Source organism: Bactrocera tryoni, chromosome 3 (genome assembly GCF_016617805.1).
Source record: "Bactrocera tryoni isolate S06 chromosome 3, CSIRO_BtryS06_freeze2, whole genome shotgun sequence".
Lineage (NCBI taxonomy): Eukaryota > Metazoa > Arthropoda > Insecta > Diptera > Tephritidae > Bactrocera > Bactrocera tryoni.
In genome coordinates this window covers 35,750,453-35,770,076 of record NC_052501.1, presented here as the reverse complement: position 1 = coordinate 35,770,076, position 19,624 = coordinate 35,750,453, and the positions used below count along the sequence as shown (strand labels likewise).

At 35.4% G+C, this 19,624-nt stretch overlaps 3 protein-coding genes across 4 annotated transcripts; 1 reads left to right on the top strand and 2 right to left on the bottom strand.

The window, feature by feature from the left end:
• Positions 1–6,016: 6,016 nt before the first annotated feature.
• Positions 6,017–7,334, top strand: LOC120770363 (protein CDV3 homolog). Of its 2 annotated transcripts, XM_040097777.1 has the most exons (4): positions 6,017–6,081; positions 6,167–6,422; positions 6,485–6,772; positions 6,884–7,334. In XM_040097777.1, exons 2-4 carry the CDS (start codon positions 6,219–6,221, stop codon positions 7,124–7,126), a joined length of 735 nt encoding a protein of 244 aa, XP_039953711.1. In that variant the 5' UTR covers positions 6,017–6,081; positions 6,167–6,218; the 3' UTR covers positions 7,127–7,334. The 2 variants fall into 2 exon arrangements, with proteins under 2 accessions (XP_039953711.1, XP_039953709.1); XM_040097775.1 differs by lacking the exon at positions 6,017–6,081 and having other exon boundaries at positions 6,098–6,422.
• A 150-nt stretch (positions 7,335–7,484) lies between these two features.
• Positions 7,485–8,590, bottom strand: LOC120770367 (putative gamma-glutamylcyclotransferase CG2811). Its single transcript, XM_040097783.1, has 3 exons — positions 7,972–8,590; positions 7,807–7,914; positions 7,485–7,624 (listed from the first exon to the last, which is right to left on the bottom strand). The coding sequence occupies exons 1-3, from the start codon at positions 8,295–8,297 to the stop codon at positions 7,552–7,554; spliced, it is 507 nt and encodes a 168-aa protein (XP_039953717.1). The 5' UTR covers positions 8,298–8,590; the 3' UTR covers positions 7,485–7,551.
• A 1,251-nt stretch (positions 8,591–9,841) lies between these two features.
• Positions 9,842–19,160, bottom strand: LOC120770371 (troponin C-akin-1 protein-like). The gene is made up of 3 exons (XM_040097787.1): positions 18,795–19,160; positions 10,315–10,634; positions 9,842–10,238 (listed from the first exon to the last, which is right to left on the bottom strand). Exons 1-3 carry the CDS (start codon positions 18,807–18,809, stop codon positions 10,073–10,075), a joined length of 501 nt encoding a protein of 166 aa, XP_039953721.1. The 5' UTR covers positions 18,810–19,160; the 3' UTR covers positions 9,842–10,072.
• Positions 19,161–19,624: the final 464 nt, after the last annotated feature.

Genomic DNA, 19,624 nt, shown 5'->3' with positions numbered 1-19,624 from the left:
CAGCTTTCATTACAAATTACAAATCGCTGTTTTGCTTTTGCACCCTTTAGTAAACCACTCCGTGTATTGACTCTGGCTAACAATAAGCAAGTAAGGAAGGGCCAATTTCGGGTGCTACCGAACGTTTTATACTCTTGTAAGTTGCAAGAATCAAAGTCAGGGAAATTTCTTAAGGTGCAAAAAGCCAACCAGAAGACCGGAATCCAGAAATTATAACTGGATGATGTTTTGCTCCAATGACTGAATATAAGCGGGCTTGTCCGCATAGACTTTAGACTTTACATATACCCACAGGGAAAAAGGGATCTAACGGTGCGGTATCACACGATCTTCGTGGCCAATCGACCTGCCCAAAACGTGAAATTATCTGCTCACCGAAGTGTTCTCTGAAATGCCAAATAATACTGAACAAAAATAACATGACAGCTTGACACGACTCTTGCGTGAGCTGTTAAAAAATATGCTCTTGAAAAAAGTACCTCTACTTGGATCTTCTTCTTTACCCCATACATTATAGCTTCAGTTTCTTATAGTTTATAGTTTCTTCTTTTCACTACGTGGCGCCAATTGGATATTTCAAGCGAAGGCAGGTCCTTCTCCACCTGGTCCTTCCAACGAAGTGGAGGTCTTCCTCTTCTTCAGAACTGGAGTGTTTTCGTCCATTCGGTCAATGTCTTCGCATATCTCATACAGCTCATCTTTCCATCGAATGCGATATTCGCGTGGCTAACGCGCAAAGGACCGCAAATCTTTCGCAGAACCTTTCTCTCGAAAGCTCGCAACGTCGACTCATCAATTGTTGTCATCGTCCAAGCCTCTGCACCATATAGCAGGACGGGAATAATTTGTGACTTATAGAGTTTCGTGAGAGGATTTTGCTTCGCAATTGCCTATTCGTCGCATTCGCGACTTGGCTCTCACTTTGAAGTACCGGGGTGAGTGACAGTACTCGGCGACGGAGTCTCTCTCCCACCACGAATCCCACACCAAATTTGCGTTCCTTCATGTGGCCACTGTAGTAAATGCCACAAGGACCTACTCGCCTCAGTCCTTGTCCCGTCCATCGCATTTCTTGGACGGCGGTGACGTCAGCCTTCACGAGGACATCAACCAGCTGGGCAGCGGCACCCTCCCAATTAAGGAACCGGAATTTCCAGGTGCATGCCCTCAAATCGTGGTCCTTATTTCGTTTATCATAGTTGTCATCAAAAGGGGGATCTCTCATCCGAGGCTGTTTACGCTTTTCCATTGGTAGTGTTTTTTTACGTGGCGGGTCCCAAACCCAGCGCACAACCTTGTGGAGGGGATGTTTCGCCTTCTCACTTTAGCTCGCCTTCAAACGGATGTCCTTAGGCTACCCAGAGGACACTTGGTCAAAGACCGGAAGTTGTGAGCTGCTTGAGCCATATGTAAAATAATCGTTTCTGGCCACTCCCAAGTGAATGGCGATCAGAGAACTTTCCTCATTTGCGTGAACTTCTACACATGACTCCATTCTCTACTTGGATCACCCGTTAAATATGTCATTTATACCGACATATTCGACAAAATGTTTATTAGAAAAACGAATATCATTATACATTCGTAGTAAATTTTGCCAGTACTACATACCATGAATATACCATGTACTAATAAAATGCTCCCTGATATTTATTAAGACACCTCACATACCATTACCAATGATATGCAGTAAATTCACTCAGATTTTATATGTTTCTTATATGGGAGCTCCGTCAATTTTATCCATTTTAGGCACACTGTTATGAGTAAAACACGCCCTCTCATTATCATAGAGATAACTCAAATGTTAGCCGATATATGCGGTATTGGGTCACCTGGAAGTTCGAAAATCGTTGTGGTGGGTATATGGGAGCATTGACACGAATCAACCCATTTCCGACACACAGACATACCATTGTCAGGAAAAGATTAACCCAGAATTTCAATTATGTACCTCACACATTGACCGATATTTGTCGTAAAAAGTCAACTAAAGGTACTGGGGTCCAAATATTCGGTAACTAGATGCTTGGAAAGTTTTTGTTGGATTTGGACAAGTTATTGTCAAAAGATGGCATACGCTAAAGGCTTTAGTCGTGCAAAGGTTATATTATATTAATTAACTGGAAAGGGAAAAGTTGGACGGAATTTAAAATGGGAAGTGGGCCATTTTTATACTGTAACATAAGAATATTAAAAGGATGTTACGTACTGAATTTGGTTTAAAACGGCAGAGCAGGTCTTGAGAAATGTGATTTTACCTTATCATATCCACGCCGATCGTCCAATTTTTATACCGGCTAGTATAAAGACCTCTCTTACCATCTAGGGCGTACAATTTAATATATCTGGTGTGTTTAGTTATGCAGAGTGGACTGATAACTCATCCATTTTTACAGTGTCGGCAAAAATTCTTATAAGAATTGTCTTAATCGAATTTGACTATTGTAGCTTTGGTGGTCTAGGAGATACTTTCATTACATCTGTTCTAAGTTTCATCAAGATATTACAATTTTTACACCATCTCCTATGAAGCCCTTTCGTACCATCTCGAGTGTGATATTTTATGACTCTGATGTATTTACTTATTGAGTATCGCACTTTTAGAAACTTTAAACATAATCATCTTATTGGGAGCGGACGCGGTTTTATCCCGATTTCACCCATTTTTACAATATCAGCAAATTGGGCTGATACGGCTTTAAGCCTGCCCTCTTATGGGCGGGGCTATTACTGCTTTTTAGAACTATTCACTTCCACTGCTTACATCCCTTGAACCAAATTCCAGTTTTGTATCTTGATTTGGAGCTTAGTTATAGCACTTTATGAGTTTCCGCTTAATAGTATTTTGTGGGCATGGCATTTTCAACATGTCCATCTGCAATACCAATCTCTCTCGGGCTCCAAGGAACATATATACAAAGTTTCATCAAGCTATTTAAATTTTTACTCAACGTATCGCTTGTGCGGGCAGACGGACGAACACAGAGTCATTCGAGTTTCAAATCGTCTTCGGTTTTAGGTGATTCAAACAACAGTTGGTTTGCGAGAGTATAAAAACTATTAATACTTTTAAGAGTACTTAAATTTAAAACTAATTTAATTTTAATTTACTAACTGAAAAGCATCATTAAGAGGCTAGGATTAGGACCAAGAATTTTCTAAAAGGCGAAAGGTGTCAGTTGGTAGTATGATGCCAAAAATTTTCCCGCTATATGAACAGGCAGCTGAAGATCATAAAAGTTAACTGCCATTTTCAAATTATGCGAAAGAATTTGTATGGAATAGTTGTGAATGTTGGAAAAGACTTTCGGTCATTCAATTCTTATAAAAACACATGCCTAAGGGTCGTCCAAAGAGATCGTTGAAGACATGCCTCGTTCTGGGCGATCTTCGATTTCTTTAACTGATGAAAATATTGAAGAATATGGTACTTGAAAATCATCAGGCAAGTGATAGAGAGATGGCAAGAGATGATTTTGATGGATGTTTTGGGTATAAAACACGTTCTTGCTCGACTCATTACCATAAAACTGAGTTTTCTTCAAAAAGACATGGCCGATGAGATATGGATTTATTAGTTTGACATGCAAAATGGAACCCGTTTTCTGTAAAGCTGAAAAAGCTGAGCGGCCATCTCAAAAAGTGCTTATGAAAATTTTTTCGAGAACTGGAAAATTGTTGGAATAAGTGTGTTTTATCTGGTGGACCCAGCAGAATATTGGACTTAATCAGAGATTTAGGATAGGGCACAATTGATCTAATATCGCGGTGTATTCCTTGTTTATCAATCAATCAATCAACATCTGATGGGGATTACTTTAAGGCGACAAAATAAATATTGATGTGTAATTAAATATTTTGCGTTTTATTTACAATTTCCGAGTACTTTTTTGTCAAAGTTTATATGTATGTTACTTCACAGTAATGCGAACATTATCTATTCAACTAGTGCAAATTTTTTTCTTTAAAAATGCATAAACATAATTTAAGTTGCACGCGAAAACTGAAAATGCCCTTATTTTTCAGTCCATCCGATGATATGACCATCTGCAAATTATCTCTTTTTACTAGAATACTTCTGAAGATTTCTCACTCGACATAAGACTTATTTATTCCCCCCACCAGTGGTAAGGTTGATAAAATCTTTGTTGAGTTTAAATATTTGGTCCTTCGAGTCTAAAAAAGAGCTCGGACAAATAAAAAAGCTTTGATATTATTAAAAATACAGGCAAATAAAGTAAAGTGAGCACTGCTAGTTATGAAAATGCAGGAAAAATATAAAATATATGTAAGTATAAAACATTGAGAAGAAATTGTAAGACGGGTCCATATACCCGCGTATTTATATAATCACATAAGCCGTTTTAAAGCGAAACTAAACGCTAAAACTGTTACTCAAAAAAATATTCAGCGGCTGTGAATCGAGGCATAGCAAGGTCAACCGGGCGACCAAAACAATTACCTCCAACGATTTTTTTGAAGAATAAGAACAGTTTAGTAAAAAACAATATTAATTAAAAAGGTCGAACACTGCGGACATGTTGCAACGGCAAAAGGTGCTGCAAGGAGAGTTCGTGCTGAACGGTGCGAACAAAATGAATTAGAGGATACTGAAGTGCTAAGGAGCGAATTCCACAGCAACCATACAAACTTGGCAGGGAAAGTAGCGCCGAATCATGAATACTTCGCCAACAATGTGTACGAAAAATTGCGGCAGACATGCGAAGCCGCACATGATAGGAAACGAGCTGAACAGCTCAAAATGGAACGCGCAACCAAAGAGATGGAAATAGAAGCAAGAACAACACTGATAAAGTGATAGACCTCATAGAGCAGGCAATTGAAAAAAGAGCAGAAAGAATTCGATTTTTCATTGCAGAGGCAAAAATAAAACTAAATAATAGAGACGAAGCTGAAATCGAAAGATACGAAGAACTTCTCAAGAATTATTGGAGCTCCATGGAGAAAAATATCGACGAATTGACAATGAAATACAACAAGCCGTGTAATAATTTCGAAATAGAAGATCTTTCTTTTGAAGTCACCGATACTTTGCTGTTATTGAAAAAACAAAAAGAAATCAACTTAAAAAAAACAGTGGAGAAATTGGAATTACCAAAAATAGAATTGCAACAATTCTCAGGTGAATTCGGAGAATGGCAACCATTTAAAGAGCTCTTCGAGGAGTATGTCCATAATAATAAGGACATTGTTATCTGGATCTTGACGCGGTATAGGTATAGCGTCGTCCGATATGAAAGAAGAAAAGTCGGCAGGATACCTTTGTAGCCAATTTGAGGAAATAGTTATGAGCCTACTATTATTAATTCAACACAGTCATCGTGAACATCACTTAGTTGACGTACATGACACGGCCATAAACTGTAGTTACTTTTGTCGCCCGGGAGAATGTTCAAAATTTAATATGTTCGTACAACAACATTATACTTCAACTTTTTATATATTCCACAAATGTTAAATAAGAATGAAATATTTCTCAGCTTGAATAAGGTCTTTGTTTCCCCCCACCAGTAGTAAGGATCTAAAGAATCTTGTTGTTGTTGTTGTTGTTGTAGCGGCAGAATTCTGCCGCGTTGACAGTCCTTGGCCGGATAAAACCCCGGGTCCGTTCCGGTTACGTAGACCCGACTGTCGTGGGAACGATTGCCGCTACAACAACAACAACAGCAACATCTAAAGAATCTTATTTAAGTTTTAACGTTTGATCATACAAATCAAACAGTTTGATCTACAAGTCAAACAATACTATTTATCATATCAATTCTTAAGAGTACTAAACAACTCTTATACAGACTTATATAAAGGTAATTCTTAAAAAAGTAAATATTTAAAATCTTAATTTTTAGTTGTTAACTCAATATTTTAAGATATATCAATGAAAAAATTTCAGACCACCTTAATATTTTCTTTAGTTCTCATAAGTCTTACAAAATGCAATACTGTGTATATTTATCCACTCGCTACTCGTTACTTTCGCCAAATCGTTTCGAGTTGACTCGTTGTGTTTGGTAGATGTCAACTTCAAAGCAAATTCCTTCTTTTGTAAGGTCGCAAGTGGTAAGCAATGCATTGCACGCATGCTGTTTTGCAAAATCTATCGTTGAGTGAACTTTATTTTTGAATTTCATTAAATTGTATACAGTTGACGGAGGCAGCGACTGCTTTGGCGTTTGCAAGTGCACGAAAACAACATAATGGCGGATTTGGACGATTTTTTTGCTAAAAAGGACAAGAAAAAGTCCAAGGCCAAGCCCAAGTTTTTAACTGCTGAGGAGTTGGTAAAAAATCTAGAAAAGGAGGCAGCAACGACCGCCAAGTCAAAAAAGGTAGAACCAACCATACCTGCACCAACAATCACGTCTGGTGCTGTTGAGGAGCCAACTGAAGTAGTGGAGCAGGTAAGTAACGAATACAAATATATTAGCGTATAAATACTATAAAAGTTCTTCTTTATTTGTAGGCGCCTGAAGAGGAATGGGATGATTTTGAACAAGAACAGCGAAAAGATTATACTGGTCTCAAAATCGGTCAATTGACTTTGAATGATGATGAAGATGAAAGCCAAGGAGAAGGTGAAGAAGATGATGTGGACAGTGATGGCAATGTCAATCCTGAAACTAATTCCTCGAAACGTAGTGGAGGCGGTCCTTGGAGAAAGGTTGTTCCCGCCGAAGAGGTGACTCAAATTCCAATGGAGATTGAAAAACCCACGTCAAAACTTTATATATCACCTGCATTGCGAGCTGCTGTAAGTTAAAAGATATAATTGCAATATTTATGTTAATATTTGCCACGTCAATTATTTAAAAATACTTTGTTTACAAATATTCACCTATTTACTTTGCCATTATGTGTTTAGCAAGCTGGAGCGGCGCCTGGACCACGTCTAAAGCCTCGTAACCGTGCGGCGCCCGATATTACAAATGCAGAATACTTCCCCTCGTTGAGTGCTGCTCGCCCTGAAGAACAACGCAAGAAAAAGAATGAACCAGCTTTTGAAGAGGTTCGACACGGAGGTAGGGTGCAGCGCATCCATGAACCTGTTTTGGCGCCCGTTACCATGGCGAATCGATTCCAGTCGCTGGACGAGGATGACAGCTAGAAAGCGAAGGCCGCCAATTAAGTGTCACTTCTATTTGGATTTATTTTTTTTGCTATATGTTTTCTGAAGAACAGGATTTAGAAGTCGGTCTGTATTGTATGTATTGTACGCTTTGTATCTATATTTTTTGTAACTTTCTCAGAGTGGTTTATTTTCGCACTTTTTATACTTTTTAAATTGGAGTACGGAATTGTGGTACCTGCCGCCACTTTTCATAATTGTCCGAAAACTGCCGCTTCACAATAGAAATTATATTTAAATAGTGGTAGGGACAGATTAGTATCCAACAACCAAACAATTCCCAAAATTCTATAATAAGTAAATAAGGGAATACTATAAAAAGAAATGAAATAAAATATAAATGAAGTCAACAGCTAACAAAGAATTGTTCTATTTTTTTATATCACTTTTTATCTATCACATTTTCATTTGGTCTCATCTTTAACGTGATTCAACTCATCCTGTACATACATATCTTGCTTGGAGCTGTCCAAATAACTGCAAATATCAAGTACAGCATTAGTAATGAATGAAACCTATTGACCAAGTCTATAAAATATAATCATATTAATATACTTAGTTGTCATCCATAAAATAAAAAATATAAAAAATCGGATGCAACAATTATAACTCAATAGGTCATATCGTCTTTAGCTTTTACTTCAGGCAACCTTTCTGACCTTTCGCAGTACGGAAGTGCCTCTGAGTTATTATACTTTTCTAGGTAACGCTTGGACAATAACTTCTCCGGAAATTGTTTGATCAAATACAGCCAACAATCAATATGTCTGCAATATAAACAATTTTATTTATTTTTAGTTAATACCTTGGAAATAAGTACTTACTCATTATTCTCTGTTTTTATTTGCTGTATTTCTCGGTCATAGTAATTGGGGTAATCTTCCAGCAGATCTAGATTTGCAAACATTGTGTCGTCTACCTCATACACTTCCCCATGAACATTATGACCAACTCCAGGTTTGTTGAGTAAAAACGGAATGTTGTAGCGTGTGCCTATGACGAGTGGAAACTTTACTACCGTTTGCGCTTCACACAGAAAACGTGAGTGGCCATTTTCGGACCGCGTTAGCCAATGGTGATTAGGCTCTCCCCGTTTAAGTGTCCCGTAGACGAATACTTTTATTAAATTGCCAGACATTTTTGCAGACATAACGTCACTAACGTACTGATCAGGTATGTATTAACTAGCTAATAAAAGTTATCTGAGCGATTGGAGTAAATTGATAACAAGTGATTGAGGAGCAACAAAGCGTGCCCGTAGGTAAATAATTACAAAAACTGTCACAAATTGTTTCCGCAATAGTTGAAGTGAACGGGAACATTTATACACATATTTAAGAGCACATGCATTTAAATTGATGATATTAAAAAAATCTTTGTAGCATTTGGCTTATTTTCTGCCTTTGCTGTGACTACTTATTTTAAATATTTCCATTTTATTAGACCATCAACTCTTGTTGCTTAGATATGGCAACGCGAAATATTAACCCATAAGTGTGATACAGAAATGCCCATGCAAAAGTGACCTTGTGCATCACCCTACCGAATTTACCTCAAGTCGAAATCATATGATGATCTGGAACAATTTCCTACCTTTATATGAAAACATGAAACCGTGAAGAAATTACGATCAAATTTGGTATCAGGTGTAAAAAAAAATGGCGCATCCTGTTGACATTGATCCTGACTCTCCTGGTGGTCTGGAAAAAAAACAAAAGAAATTCTTAATCAGTTACCTCAGGGAACACGAAAAATTTTTGTTTTGAAAAATGGCGACTGCCTGAAAGTAAAAATCATTTTTTACGTTTTTTTTTGAAATTCCTGAATTTTTTTAAAGTATTAAGAACAAAAATTTTGACACGATGCTTATAGGAACGATAAAGAGTTATATAAGGAAGGTTCACACAAAATTTCAAGTAAATCGGTTGTATAGAACTTGAGATAATGCCGGTACCGTGTGGAAAAACGTAGTTTCGAGAAAAACGCGTTTAAAAAATTCGATACGGCCGAACCGCGCTAGGTACTGCGTCACTAAAGTAACTGTAGCTCTTAAAATAATTTTAATTTTTAAAAATTCTTTGGAGGATATTTTCTTAAGTGTCTAAACTTTAAATATATGAAAAAAATCGAATTTTTCAAAATTCTAGAGTAGAATACCCCCTTAATTTAGTGCTTACTTATGGCACTTTATAGGTTTTCGGTTAACGACGTTTTGTGAGCGTGGTAGTGGTCCGATTACGTCCATCTACAAACTCGTATTTTTTTTGTACCAAGGAACCTGCACACCAAGTTTCATCAAGATATCTCAATTTTTAGACAGACGGACGAACAGGCAGACAGTAACCCGGATTTCAACTCGCCTTGTCATCCTGAACATTCTGATATACATAACCGTATTATCTATCTCGATTCGTTTTAGGTAATACGTATAAACATTAGCTGAAAAAACACAAACACAAAATGGAAACTATTTAGAATCATCTCGTAAATGTCACAAGGAACGAGATTAATTAGGAATAATTTATACATACAGGCTTTCTTATCAAATGTTTTATTCACAAAAATTCTTAAAATTACTGATTTATAACACGCACTAATTGACATTATTATGCTTTCTCAAAAAATCCATTACAAGTTGGTTTTAGGCAATATTATAAAGATCAGATATTGATTAAACATAAAAGTATATATGTATGTATATGTTATATGTCTATATTTAAAGTCTACAATAGTTCAGCTAATATCGACATTAGAATTTTTATAAGCCGCACTCCATTTCTCATAACTGAAACCGAGGAAACAGTGCAAGCCTTCCATTCAATACAAGTTCACAGTAAGTAAATGCTAATCACGCAGTTGACCAATTATCTATCGCCTGGTAGTAAATAGGTCAATGACTACCACTATACTAGGGTTGGGAAGAATTTAGGCAGCAGTGTAGGCAAGGTCCTCTTGAGGTGGATGCTTGTGTGTGCGACGATTACGCATGACATAGGGGTGAGCAGCACTATTTTGATAACTTGACAAATATTCCAGAGAGAGCAGCTTTTCGGGATACTTTTGCAGTAAATACACCCAACAGGGCACGGTGCTGAGGAGAGATCAGAGAGAGAGAAATGAGAAAAATTGTAAAAATCTAAATATTTGAGAATTCTCCACCAACTTACCCTTCACCAACCCCGATGTTCATGTCATGCACCTCCCGTGTGAACACATCTTGGCAATCTTCCAAGTTATCCAGTGATGTCAGCATCTTGTCATCCACCTCATAAATCTCACCCAACACATAGTTACCAACACCAGGTTTGTTCAGCAGAAAAGGGATATTATAACGTGTGGCTATCACAAGCGGCAGTTTTTCGGTGGTTGTGGCGCGGCACCAGAATTTCGCATAACCATTGCCAGAATTTGCGAGAATGGAGTGACCAGGTTGGCCATATTTCAGGGCGCCGCAAACAAAGAGCTTTTGCAGAGAAGAAGCAGCTTTCTATAAATAAAAAATTAACAATTAAATAACTTCCATTTACGAGTGCATGTAAATAATACAATTTTTGTTTTTGCTGTATATACTAGAGCTCTTGGTATTCGACTAATCGACTAACCGGATTAACCGGATAGGGCATTATTCGAATAATCATATTCACTATCCGGATGGTCAAAAATCGTCGACTAACCGTTCGTTGTCGAATATTCGAATACTAAGTATTTAACTTATATAATTTCTTTCTGCGCATATAAGTGTATAGAAACTCTCAGCATACTGCTGTGAGCAAAAAATAGTAAGACCTTGTTTATAAATTTAAGATTCTTAATCATTCTTCAAAATCTATGTCGGCCCTCAAAGCAATCCCCCTTGGCCTCAATACACTGGTGCCAACGTTTTATCCATTCCTGGAAACAGTTGCAAAAGTCAATCCGGATTAGCCTTCAATGCGTAGCGATTCATGTTTAATAACTTGAATTGGCTCAAAACGGTTTCCCGGAGCGGTCGGAGTTTGCTGAATAGTCAGAAGTCACACGAAGCTAAATCAGGTGAATACGGTGGCGAAAAACTCGCGAAGAATCAATGCAGTAAGCGACGGTACATTATGGTGGTGTAAAAGCAAGAGTTGTCGACCCATAATTCCGGCCTATTTTTACGAATATATACACTCAAATGGTACTACTTGTTGACAGTTTGGTAGGTCGGAAGTTATTCGGAGTGCTCCACACCTCGATAATCGAAGAAAACTTTCAACATAACTTTGATTTTTGACCTACTTTTGACGTGTTTTTGTTTTCGTGTCGTCTGATTCCAGGTCACAAGCATAGATCCAAGGCTTTTCGCCAATAATAATATGTTTCATGACATCCTGTTAGTCGGAAAGCATTGTTTCACAGACATTAACGCGACGCTGTTTTGCGAAAAAAACAAAATTATTTTGATGCGACATTTTTAACGGATGTCACTGACAGTCATACTAACCTAGAAAAAAACGACGACGGGTTTCGCGCGAAATATAAATTAAAAAGTTTTACCTTTTTTGCGTACAATTGGAAATTTTACAAATTTAAAACAAGCAAAAATCAAAAGCTGCTTGGATTTCAAACAAATTTCATTTAATTAAATACTCGCAGCAATTAACGAATATTCAAATAGTCGCAGTGGAACGAATCGGTTAATATTCATACGAACAGTTACAAACCGAATATTCATATGATCGGTTTTCACGTTATTCGTATAATTTTAAGAGCCCTAGTATAAACAGTAATAAAATAGTATTATATTTCTTTGTTTGATTATTTGATTATCAACAATGGGGTTCCCAATATTTATCTTTTATATAAATATCTCAAATTAACATATATGTGAGAACGCCGATCGCTCTTAAAGTCGCAAATACATAGAAGAATTAGTACAAATTAAACTGATTGCAGAAGTATTTTAATGCTTTTGGTAGAAGAGAGCATATAAAAGAAATAAAAAAAAGTCGTTCTCATAGCGAATGTCAAACGAATGCTCAACTCGGCTAAATTTCCACGGAGGTATAGTTATATTGTAACGAGCGATTCGAAATACATCTGTAGCGGATCAAGGGAAATTTTGGAGCTAAAACACACCGTAATTGGACAATAAAGTAAACAATTTATGATAATACAAAGAATGACGAATATTTATATTTTCAATATAACTTTTATTCAATTCAATTGTCTACGTTAAAAGATCTATCTCCATTCCATGAAAACGAATAACACTTACAACAATATTGAAGGTTTCTTCGGACTGCAACAACGCGAACTTACTATACAACTCATTTTTAAATTATATCTGATTTTTTCAATGTATACAAATCCAGCACCAATGAATATATCGGGAAAAAACTTTACAAATATTGCTCTTAACATAACTTTTCGAACCGAATATGTGAGCCTCGACGTCTATGGCTCACTTTTTACCAAAAATATCGATCAATTGGTTAAACATATTGTTGAAATCCGAAGGCAATATTTTTTGATAATAATACTCTTTTGTGGCAAAAATCGGATTAATATTACCAGTAGCCCCATAAATTAAATCAAATCAGAATTTCAAATTTCCGTTTGGCTTTATATGTATTATATATCTATTGGCTGTATATGTATGTATATCTGTTAATAATTCTTGATATACTATATCTTAATGACGAAAATGAATGAATTGGTCAATGTACAATCCCAGCTCCCTTATGCTTCATACCTATTATAGTATTCGTCATTCCGGAATACGCCAAACCTTATGCTCAAATATTCTTCACAAATTGAAACACGTAGAAACATGTTCTGAGTAATGCCAAACGTTGCAAGTGCAATCAGTCCTTACATTCTTTTAGTCTAAATATACCCGATATAATGCTTTCGGACTTTCTTGTTTGATATGTGTGATATTTTAATGAAATTTTCTTGAAAATAATGTGGTTTAGTGAATAAGAATGGAATCGCTGTAGACATTGGTCTAATCCCAAATATACTAATTTCCAATATTCTAGGTGATATTTACCTCATATACCCAATATATTAGATTTTGCCCATTTGGTTAAGTTAATATCACACATATCTCATTTCAGTAAAATATATTCATTTTAACAAATACTATATTTCGGACTCGAAGCAAACTAAAGAAACTAAGCGAGTATATCATAGGATAAGTTAATAAGGCATCAAATATGATTTCTTAGAATAGCAAGTATTGAATTATTTCCCAACTTTTTTCGTTACACCATATATGCATGTACATATGTATATAATTTTCCAATATCTGTTGTATAGTTTCCCACATAAAATATGTATACCTAAATATCTTCATGGAAGTTTTTGCACCGTACTGAAGTTCTAAATCTTAACATCCTACGAATTTTTTAGTGAGACTAAAACTGACATCCCTAGCAAAGAACTAGGAATGTTTGTTCAGCAGTAGTCTAAATATGAACATTGTCGCTAGAAATGACACATTAATGATCGCTAATTAGTTGACTCGAAGATTTTTAAATCAGACGTAATCACATTGATTACGAAAACAATATAAAAACTGAGTTAAAACCGACTGCAAAGCTAGTGCTTAATCATGCTGAATATACATATTTATATATGCATATATAGGTTCATTTAAAATCGAATGGAATTGAATTCACACATATGTACATATGTACTACATAAAAAGAATGTGAACTAAAGACTAAATTTAACAAGTCATATAATTCTCGAAGTTAATCTAAAAGCTAAAACTTAAAATCTATGTATCTGACTGTGTCATATGCAAAATTTTCAGTTTTTAATGTGATTGAATGAGATTCTAAAAATAAAACTCATACAGTTAGTAATCTCGAACTCTCATTCAATGTCGTTCTTGTTCAGAATAGGTACTCAAAGATACTCATACGTACTCTGGCTGTTTCTGATATATTGAAAAATGTAGTGTCCTATAATTAATTTCTATAGCTTTGTGCTAAAGGCTAACAGTTTTCGAAAAAATCTTCATAAAATATTGAATATAGTGGCCCCTCATACGGAATTCATAATCGTATTTTACTCTAATTCATATCAGATCTAAGAACTAAGATAGCTCTTTGTCGCAAATAAGGAAGCAAGTATTGACGAAAAGATAGTATGAATTTTGCCCCCGATGTCCAGACTCTAACTATGTACTGGTACCTATATTTTGTAATATCACATCAAACGGACCCAGTCCAGTCCAACCTTGTCTATGATAATTTGTGAACTTATCGGTATTTTATAATTAAACTATATTTTAACCTGGAATTCATTACTTTGTTTTACTCAGTTTGATGTACAAGGTACATATATATGTATGTATATGAACATGTATGGGAACAAACGCTCGGCTGAACAAATCGTTTCTCAAAATGAACAAAATTCTGGAGAAGTTTTTCTTCTTTAAAACATAGTAATCTTTATTTTATCTAATCTCTTCTTTTACATGCGGAGCTCTTAACCGATTTAGCTTCGAGTTCGAACAGCTTCGAGTATACAGTAGCTTTTTAATCTTATCATAATTTTATTATTTCTATTTTGCTTTCGCTTGCCAATTTAGTTTGAGATAACCTTACAATACATACTAAGAACATAATTAGGTTTCCATTTCCGCTCAATGTCAAACAAATTCAGTGTGGACAAACATTATTACGAATTTTTATGACATCGAGAATCTTAAAAGTGTGAGTGTTCAATATGACAATACCAACCCCCAATCGAAATCAAGTTTTAATTATAACAATTTTAAGAAGATTTCTTTGAAAATCTGTTTTTTTTGTTAACTTGTTTTATGGCAATATTTTTTTTAGCAAAATCTCCGTTTTTGATCACAGAAAAACTTGGTCTCCATTTGCCCTATTGTTCTATGTATTTTGTATAATGACCAGCATTTTATCCAGTGTAGATGGAACATCACTGGATGATCTGCAACGAACACACTTAATGTTTACACTGTACCTTTTAGAGTCTTTTTATATAAAGATAATACTGAAAATTAAGTACTTTGTGTGCTCATTTATAGAGAACTGTATATTTGGTTGGACATACTATACGTACAAGCAAATATGTTTTGGAAATTCGTCACATTCATGCACGTAACATATTCATACATAAATACATCCATGCAATACGAATACGGACACACTCGTATGTTGCTTTTGGCATTAAAAGCTATCGTTTCTCATGTCTTCAAGTGCGTTTATTTATTTCGCGACGCGCCCCTTAAAAAACATAACAAAAACTAAAACCGAATAAACAAGTTTTTCCTATCCATATATTATACATATGTATTCGTTTTCGATAAATCGGAAGATCTTCGTACAAGTACAATGAAACCACCGAAGCAAAGAAATGTAACATACATATGTATGTAAATACACATTGGCTTATTTTAAAATTTATCAATGATATTATATTTTGGAAAATTCAGCATGGTGAAATGCAAATTGCTAAATATGGTTCTAGCGTGTTTTTAACAGTAAATTTCATAACTTTAAGATTTTAAAAAAGATTGATCATAAAAGATTTATTTTTTTATACATTTATCTATCTATGCAACTTCAACTATTTTGTTAAAAGTTGATTTTCCGCTATCGCTCTGCCACTATTTTTAGTTTAAGTGATAATAAATGGAGGATGGAGTCATGTGTAGAAGTTCACGCAAGTGAGGAAAGTTCTCTGATCGTCATTCACTTGGGAGTGGCAGGAACGATTCTTTTACACATGGCTCAAGCAGCTCACTACTTCCGGTCTTTGACCAAGTATCCTCTGGGTAGCCTAAGAACATCGGTTTGAAGGCGAGCTGAAGTGAGAAGGCGGAACATCCCCTGCATAGGGTTGTGCGCTGGGTTTGGGACCCGCCACGTAAAAAAAACACCCCCAGTGAATAGGTATAACCAGCCTCGTATGAGAGAAGATAATAAATAAGTTAACTTCTTTTAAATTTAATTTTGTGAACCGATGATTGTAGATTTTTTTTGTAAATATTTCTTATAAAAGAGATCATGACCAGGCACTAAAAACAAAAATTATCATAAAGATTTTAATTATCTAAGATTAGTTTGGATACTTGTTCAATGAAGTTAATACTATGAAATTAAGTATAGATAAATTGAAAACTTACATTCTTCATATATGTATGTACATACATACATATATGGAAAAAGTTCTGCATATTTTTTTTTTTTTTATGAAAATATAATACATTAAACTTCTCTTTTGGGTCATTAAGTGTGCTATTTGTGTGGTCACCACTGTACAAGCATGACTATGAATTATCTTAGTAGACAGGCAAATGCAACACTAATTTATTGCAAAAACATGTAAACCAGCAGGTAATGCAAGTATATAGGTATATACATGCTATACATATTTACATATGCATGTGTATCTGTGAATCGAATGCTATTCATCAGCTAAGCCGCTTGCGTTGTACCGTGAGCGAACGGAGCGCAACAGTAGGGGAAAACTTTTAACAAAAACTGAGGAAAAATGGTTGATGAGGACAACCTTCCTTTTATGTTGTATGTGTACACACGACCAAAAACATATGACTTTGGGAATACATTGAAATAACCGAGTTTCTCCGGAGGAATTTAATACTTTTACCGAAAGATAAGCAGCGCTGAAAAACAAAAGACAACTTTTCCCTTTATTAAGGCCGGAATGCGGATCACAATGGAAGGTATGCGAGAGGGACTATTATTATATTTCATTTACTTGTTTTTTTTTTTTGAATTTCGAAACGAAACAGAGACCGAGTAAAATATGTATGTATGTATGTATGTATGTAGTATAAGTACATAAATGCTCATTGTAATGAGCTGAGTAAATTTAGTCATGTCTGTCCGTCTGTATAGTGGCACACTTTTTGAGATATCGATTTAAAATTTCGAAACGTTTTGTTCTCCCCAAGAAACTGCTCACTTGTCGGAACCAACGATATCGAACTACTATAAGTTTTAGCTTTCACGGGATATCCTTTACATATTGTTCAGGTCGGACCAACCATACATATATGACATGCAAAGAAATTTAGGGTATTACTGCTGCGTATTGGCCGTTAACGTTTGTTTTTTTTTTTCTTATTTAATTTTATTTTTGTTTAGTTTATTAATTTATGTTTTAAGCGGCATTATTTGATTCTACTATCTTGCTTTTACTAATACCACAAAATGAGCCTTACGACTTTCATATTTATGAATGATAGATAATAATAATAAAAATTATCATTTACAGTAAAATGATGTAATCGAATTGACAGACGTAGACATAGTGCATACTGTAGTCGTGGCAATCGGCTTGGTGGCGTCAAACGTACGAGGGAGAATTTCGAGTAGCACGCGACTGCACTGCTTTTAACACACGTTTCTTTTATAACAATTCTCCTTATAACTAAAGATTTTTCAAAAACATAAATTCTTTTTCTATTAGTAGATAATGTAAAGACGCATTCAAGTACTATTAGCAACAAAAATCATTGCAAGTTTATCTCCAGTTGATTTCATATCAATTCATCGCCAATACACTTATCTAATTGATGTCTGCCGGAATATACTTGGAAATTTAAATAAACATTTCTAGCATATGCAGATAAGTTTGATTTACAAGTATAAATATACTACTTACATATATGTATAAACTAAAACCGTTTTAAATGTGCTCAAGTGTCTGATTGTTGTGTTTGTGCGTGTCTGATTGTTGCACAAGCGAAAACTGCAAGCGCTACAAATTTATGTCATGCGATATTTTTAACATAACAGATCAAATGCGTGAAACACGAACTGCATTTGTACTCAAGTGCATGAAAAGTAAACATATGTATGTATGCATGTTTGTCACAGAATTGCGAGTTAATAATGTGCACATGTAAGTAATTGCAATATTTAATTAAGGGAACATACATATGTACTTACTTATAAGGAAACATCCACAATGAATGAGCAATAACATTGAATTATGGCGTGCAATTCAATACAGGGGCGGCTAAGTGTCACCTGACACCACGGCAAAGACCAAAAACGAAAACATATGTATGTATGCACATAAAAATTAAATTTACATGTTTTGTTGTAAAATGTAAAATTTTAAAATTTTAAGGCACAAATTTATTCATTCTTAACAAAATCCGTCCGTAGCGCACTGCTATCACTATGAATATTCTTTTTGTTGGCTGCTTACGTAACAACTTGCTAGCTCCATGCGGCTTTTATCTGTCCGCCAGCCTAAAGCACCGAGACTTACAATGCAGACAATAGACACAGCTTATTTACTTATAAATGTAAAGTCAACAAATGTCTGCGCTGGGCGGGTGTAGAGAAAAGTCACAAGGCACTTTACAATTCACTTCACTTGCACTGCAAGGCTGAGAGTGTGTGTATGTGCATGTATGTATATTTGCGAATCTAAAGAAGGCTCGTCACGAACTATGGGAAGCGCTAAGGCAGTGACGTTAAAGTTTCCATAGTTTTCATTTTATTTCAATTTTATCTTAAGTTATAATTAGCTGCAGTTATTTACCTAAAACATTTCTCAATAAAATTAAAAAATTGAAGAAGCAGATATACATAAAAATTAACTTCGCCATTTTGCGACGTTTCACTTATTTATTCAAGTTTTTTCAAATGCTCCCTTCACTTACCCTGATGTTGGTCATTGTTGTTGTTTTTGCTATAATTACTCGTACAGTTTTGGAAATACACGAAAATTACAAATTCAGCAAAAAAATTGCTGAAAGAAATGCTGCTGTCAGTCTGGCTGTTAACCCTTTAAAATCGTTAAAATCGTGAACGAGTTGTTCCAACAATAAATTTCCGATAATTAATTTGCGCTTGTTGTTGTATTTTACAAATTTAAAGAGGTTGTTGTTGTTCTGTTGCAGAATATCTTTTTTATGGCCAACGGACTGAAATTAAGCGGCAATGGAAATGCACTCGAACGACGAAATGAATGAGCTCCAGTGGAAATGGCAGACGATGCGAATCGGTGAAGAGCAAAACTTCAACTGAAATTCAGAATCGCACGTAGCGGCTGCAGGAGTCATTGCGAGCTGGCTGGTTCAACCAACCAACTGGTTGTCCAAATGGAAGGCGGCGGTTGGAGATCGCAACAATTCAATGCACACATACATACATATTCATGGGCATACATATGTATGTATGTATGTACGCAAATGAAATATTTTTAAACTTATTAAGGTAATAACGCCAAGAACTAGACTGCCAACATGCAAGCCGCCGCCGGCAACAGCAACAACAATAGTCAACAAATTGGAAATCAAGTATAAAAATAAAAGCAATAATAACAAGAAATACACAATGTAAATAAAATAATACAAACAACAACAGCAATAGCTATCTGATAACAGGCCTCAGAAAAATGCACATACCTACATTTATGTGCTATAAAAACTCGCTCAGTAAGAGCGAACCGGCTTGCTATTGTCAACTTTTAGCTACATACGTGCGCTAT

Coding starts and splice junctions, on each gene's coding strand:
- LOC120770363 (XM_040097777.1), top strand. CDS start 6,219: ATGGCGGATTTGGACGATTTTTTTGCTAAAAAGGACAAGAAAAAGTCC. Junction 6,423..6,484: donor CAACTGAAGTAGTGGAGCAG/GTAAGTAACGAA, acceptor CTTTATTTGTAG/GCGCCTGAAGAGGAATGGGA. Junction 6,773..6,883: donor CACCTGCATTGCGAGCTGCT/GTAAGTTAAAAG, acceptor TTATGTGTTTAG/CAAGCTGGAGCGGCGCCTGG.
- LOC120770367 (XM_040097783.1), bottom strand. CDS start 8,297: ATGTCTGCAAAAATGTCTGGCAATTTAATAAAAGTATTCGTCTACGGG. Junction 7,915..7,971: donor ATAAAAACAGAGAATAATGA/GTAAGTACTTAT, acceptor TTTATATTGCAG/ACATATTGATTGTTGGCTGT. Junction 7,625..7,806: donor GCACTTCCGTACTGCGAAAG/GTCAGAAAGGTT, acceptor TGATATTTGCAG/TTATTTGGACAGCTCCAAGC.
- LOC120770371 (XM_040097787.1), bottom strand. Junction 10,239..10,314: donor AACATCGGGGTTGGTGAAGG/GTAAGTTGGTGG, acceptor ATCTCTCCTCAG/CACCGTGCCCTGTTGGGTGT.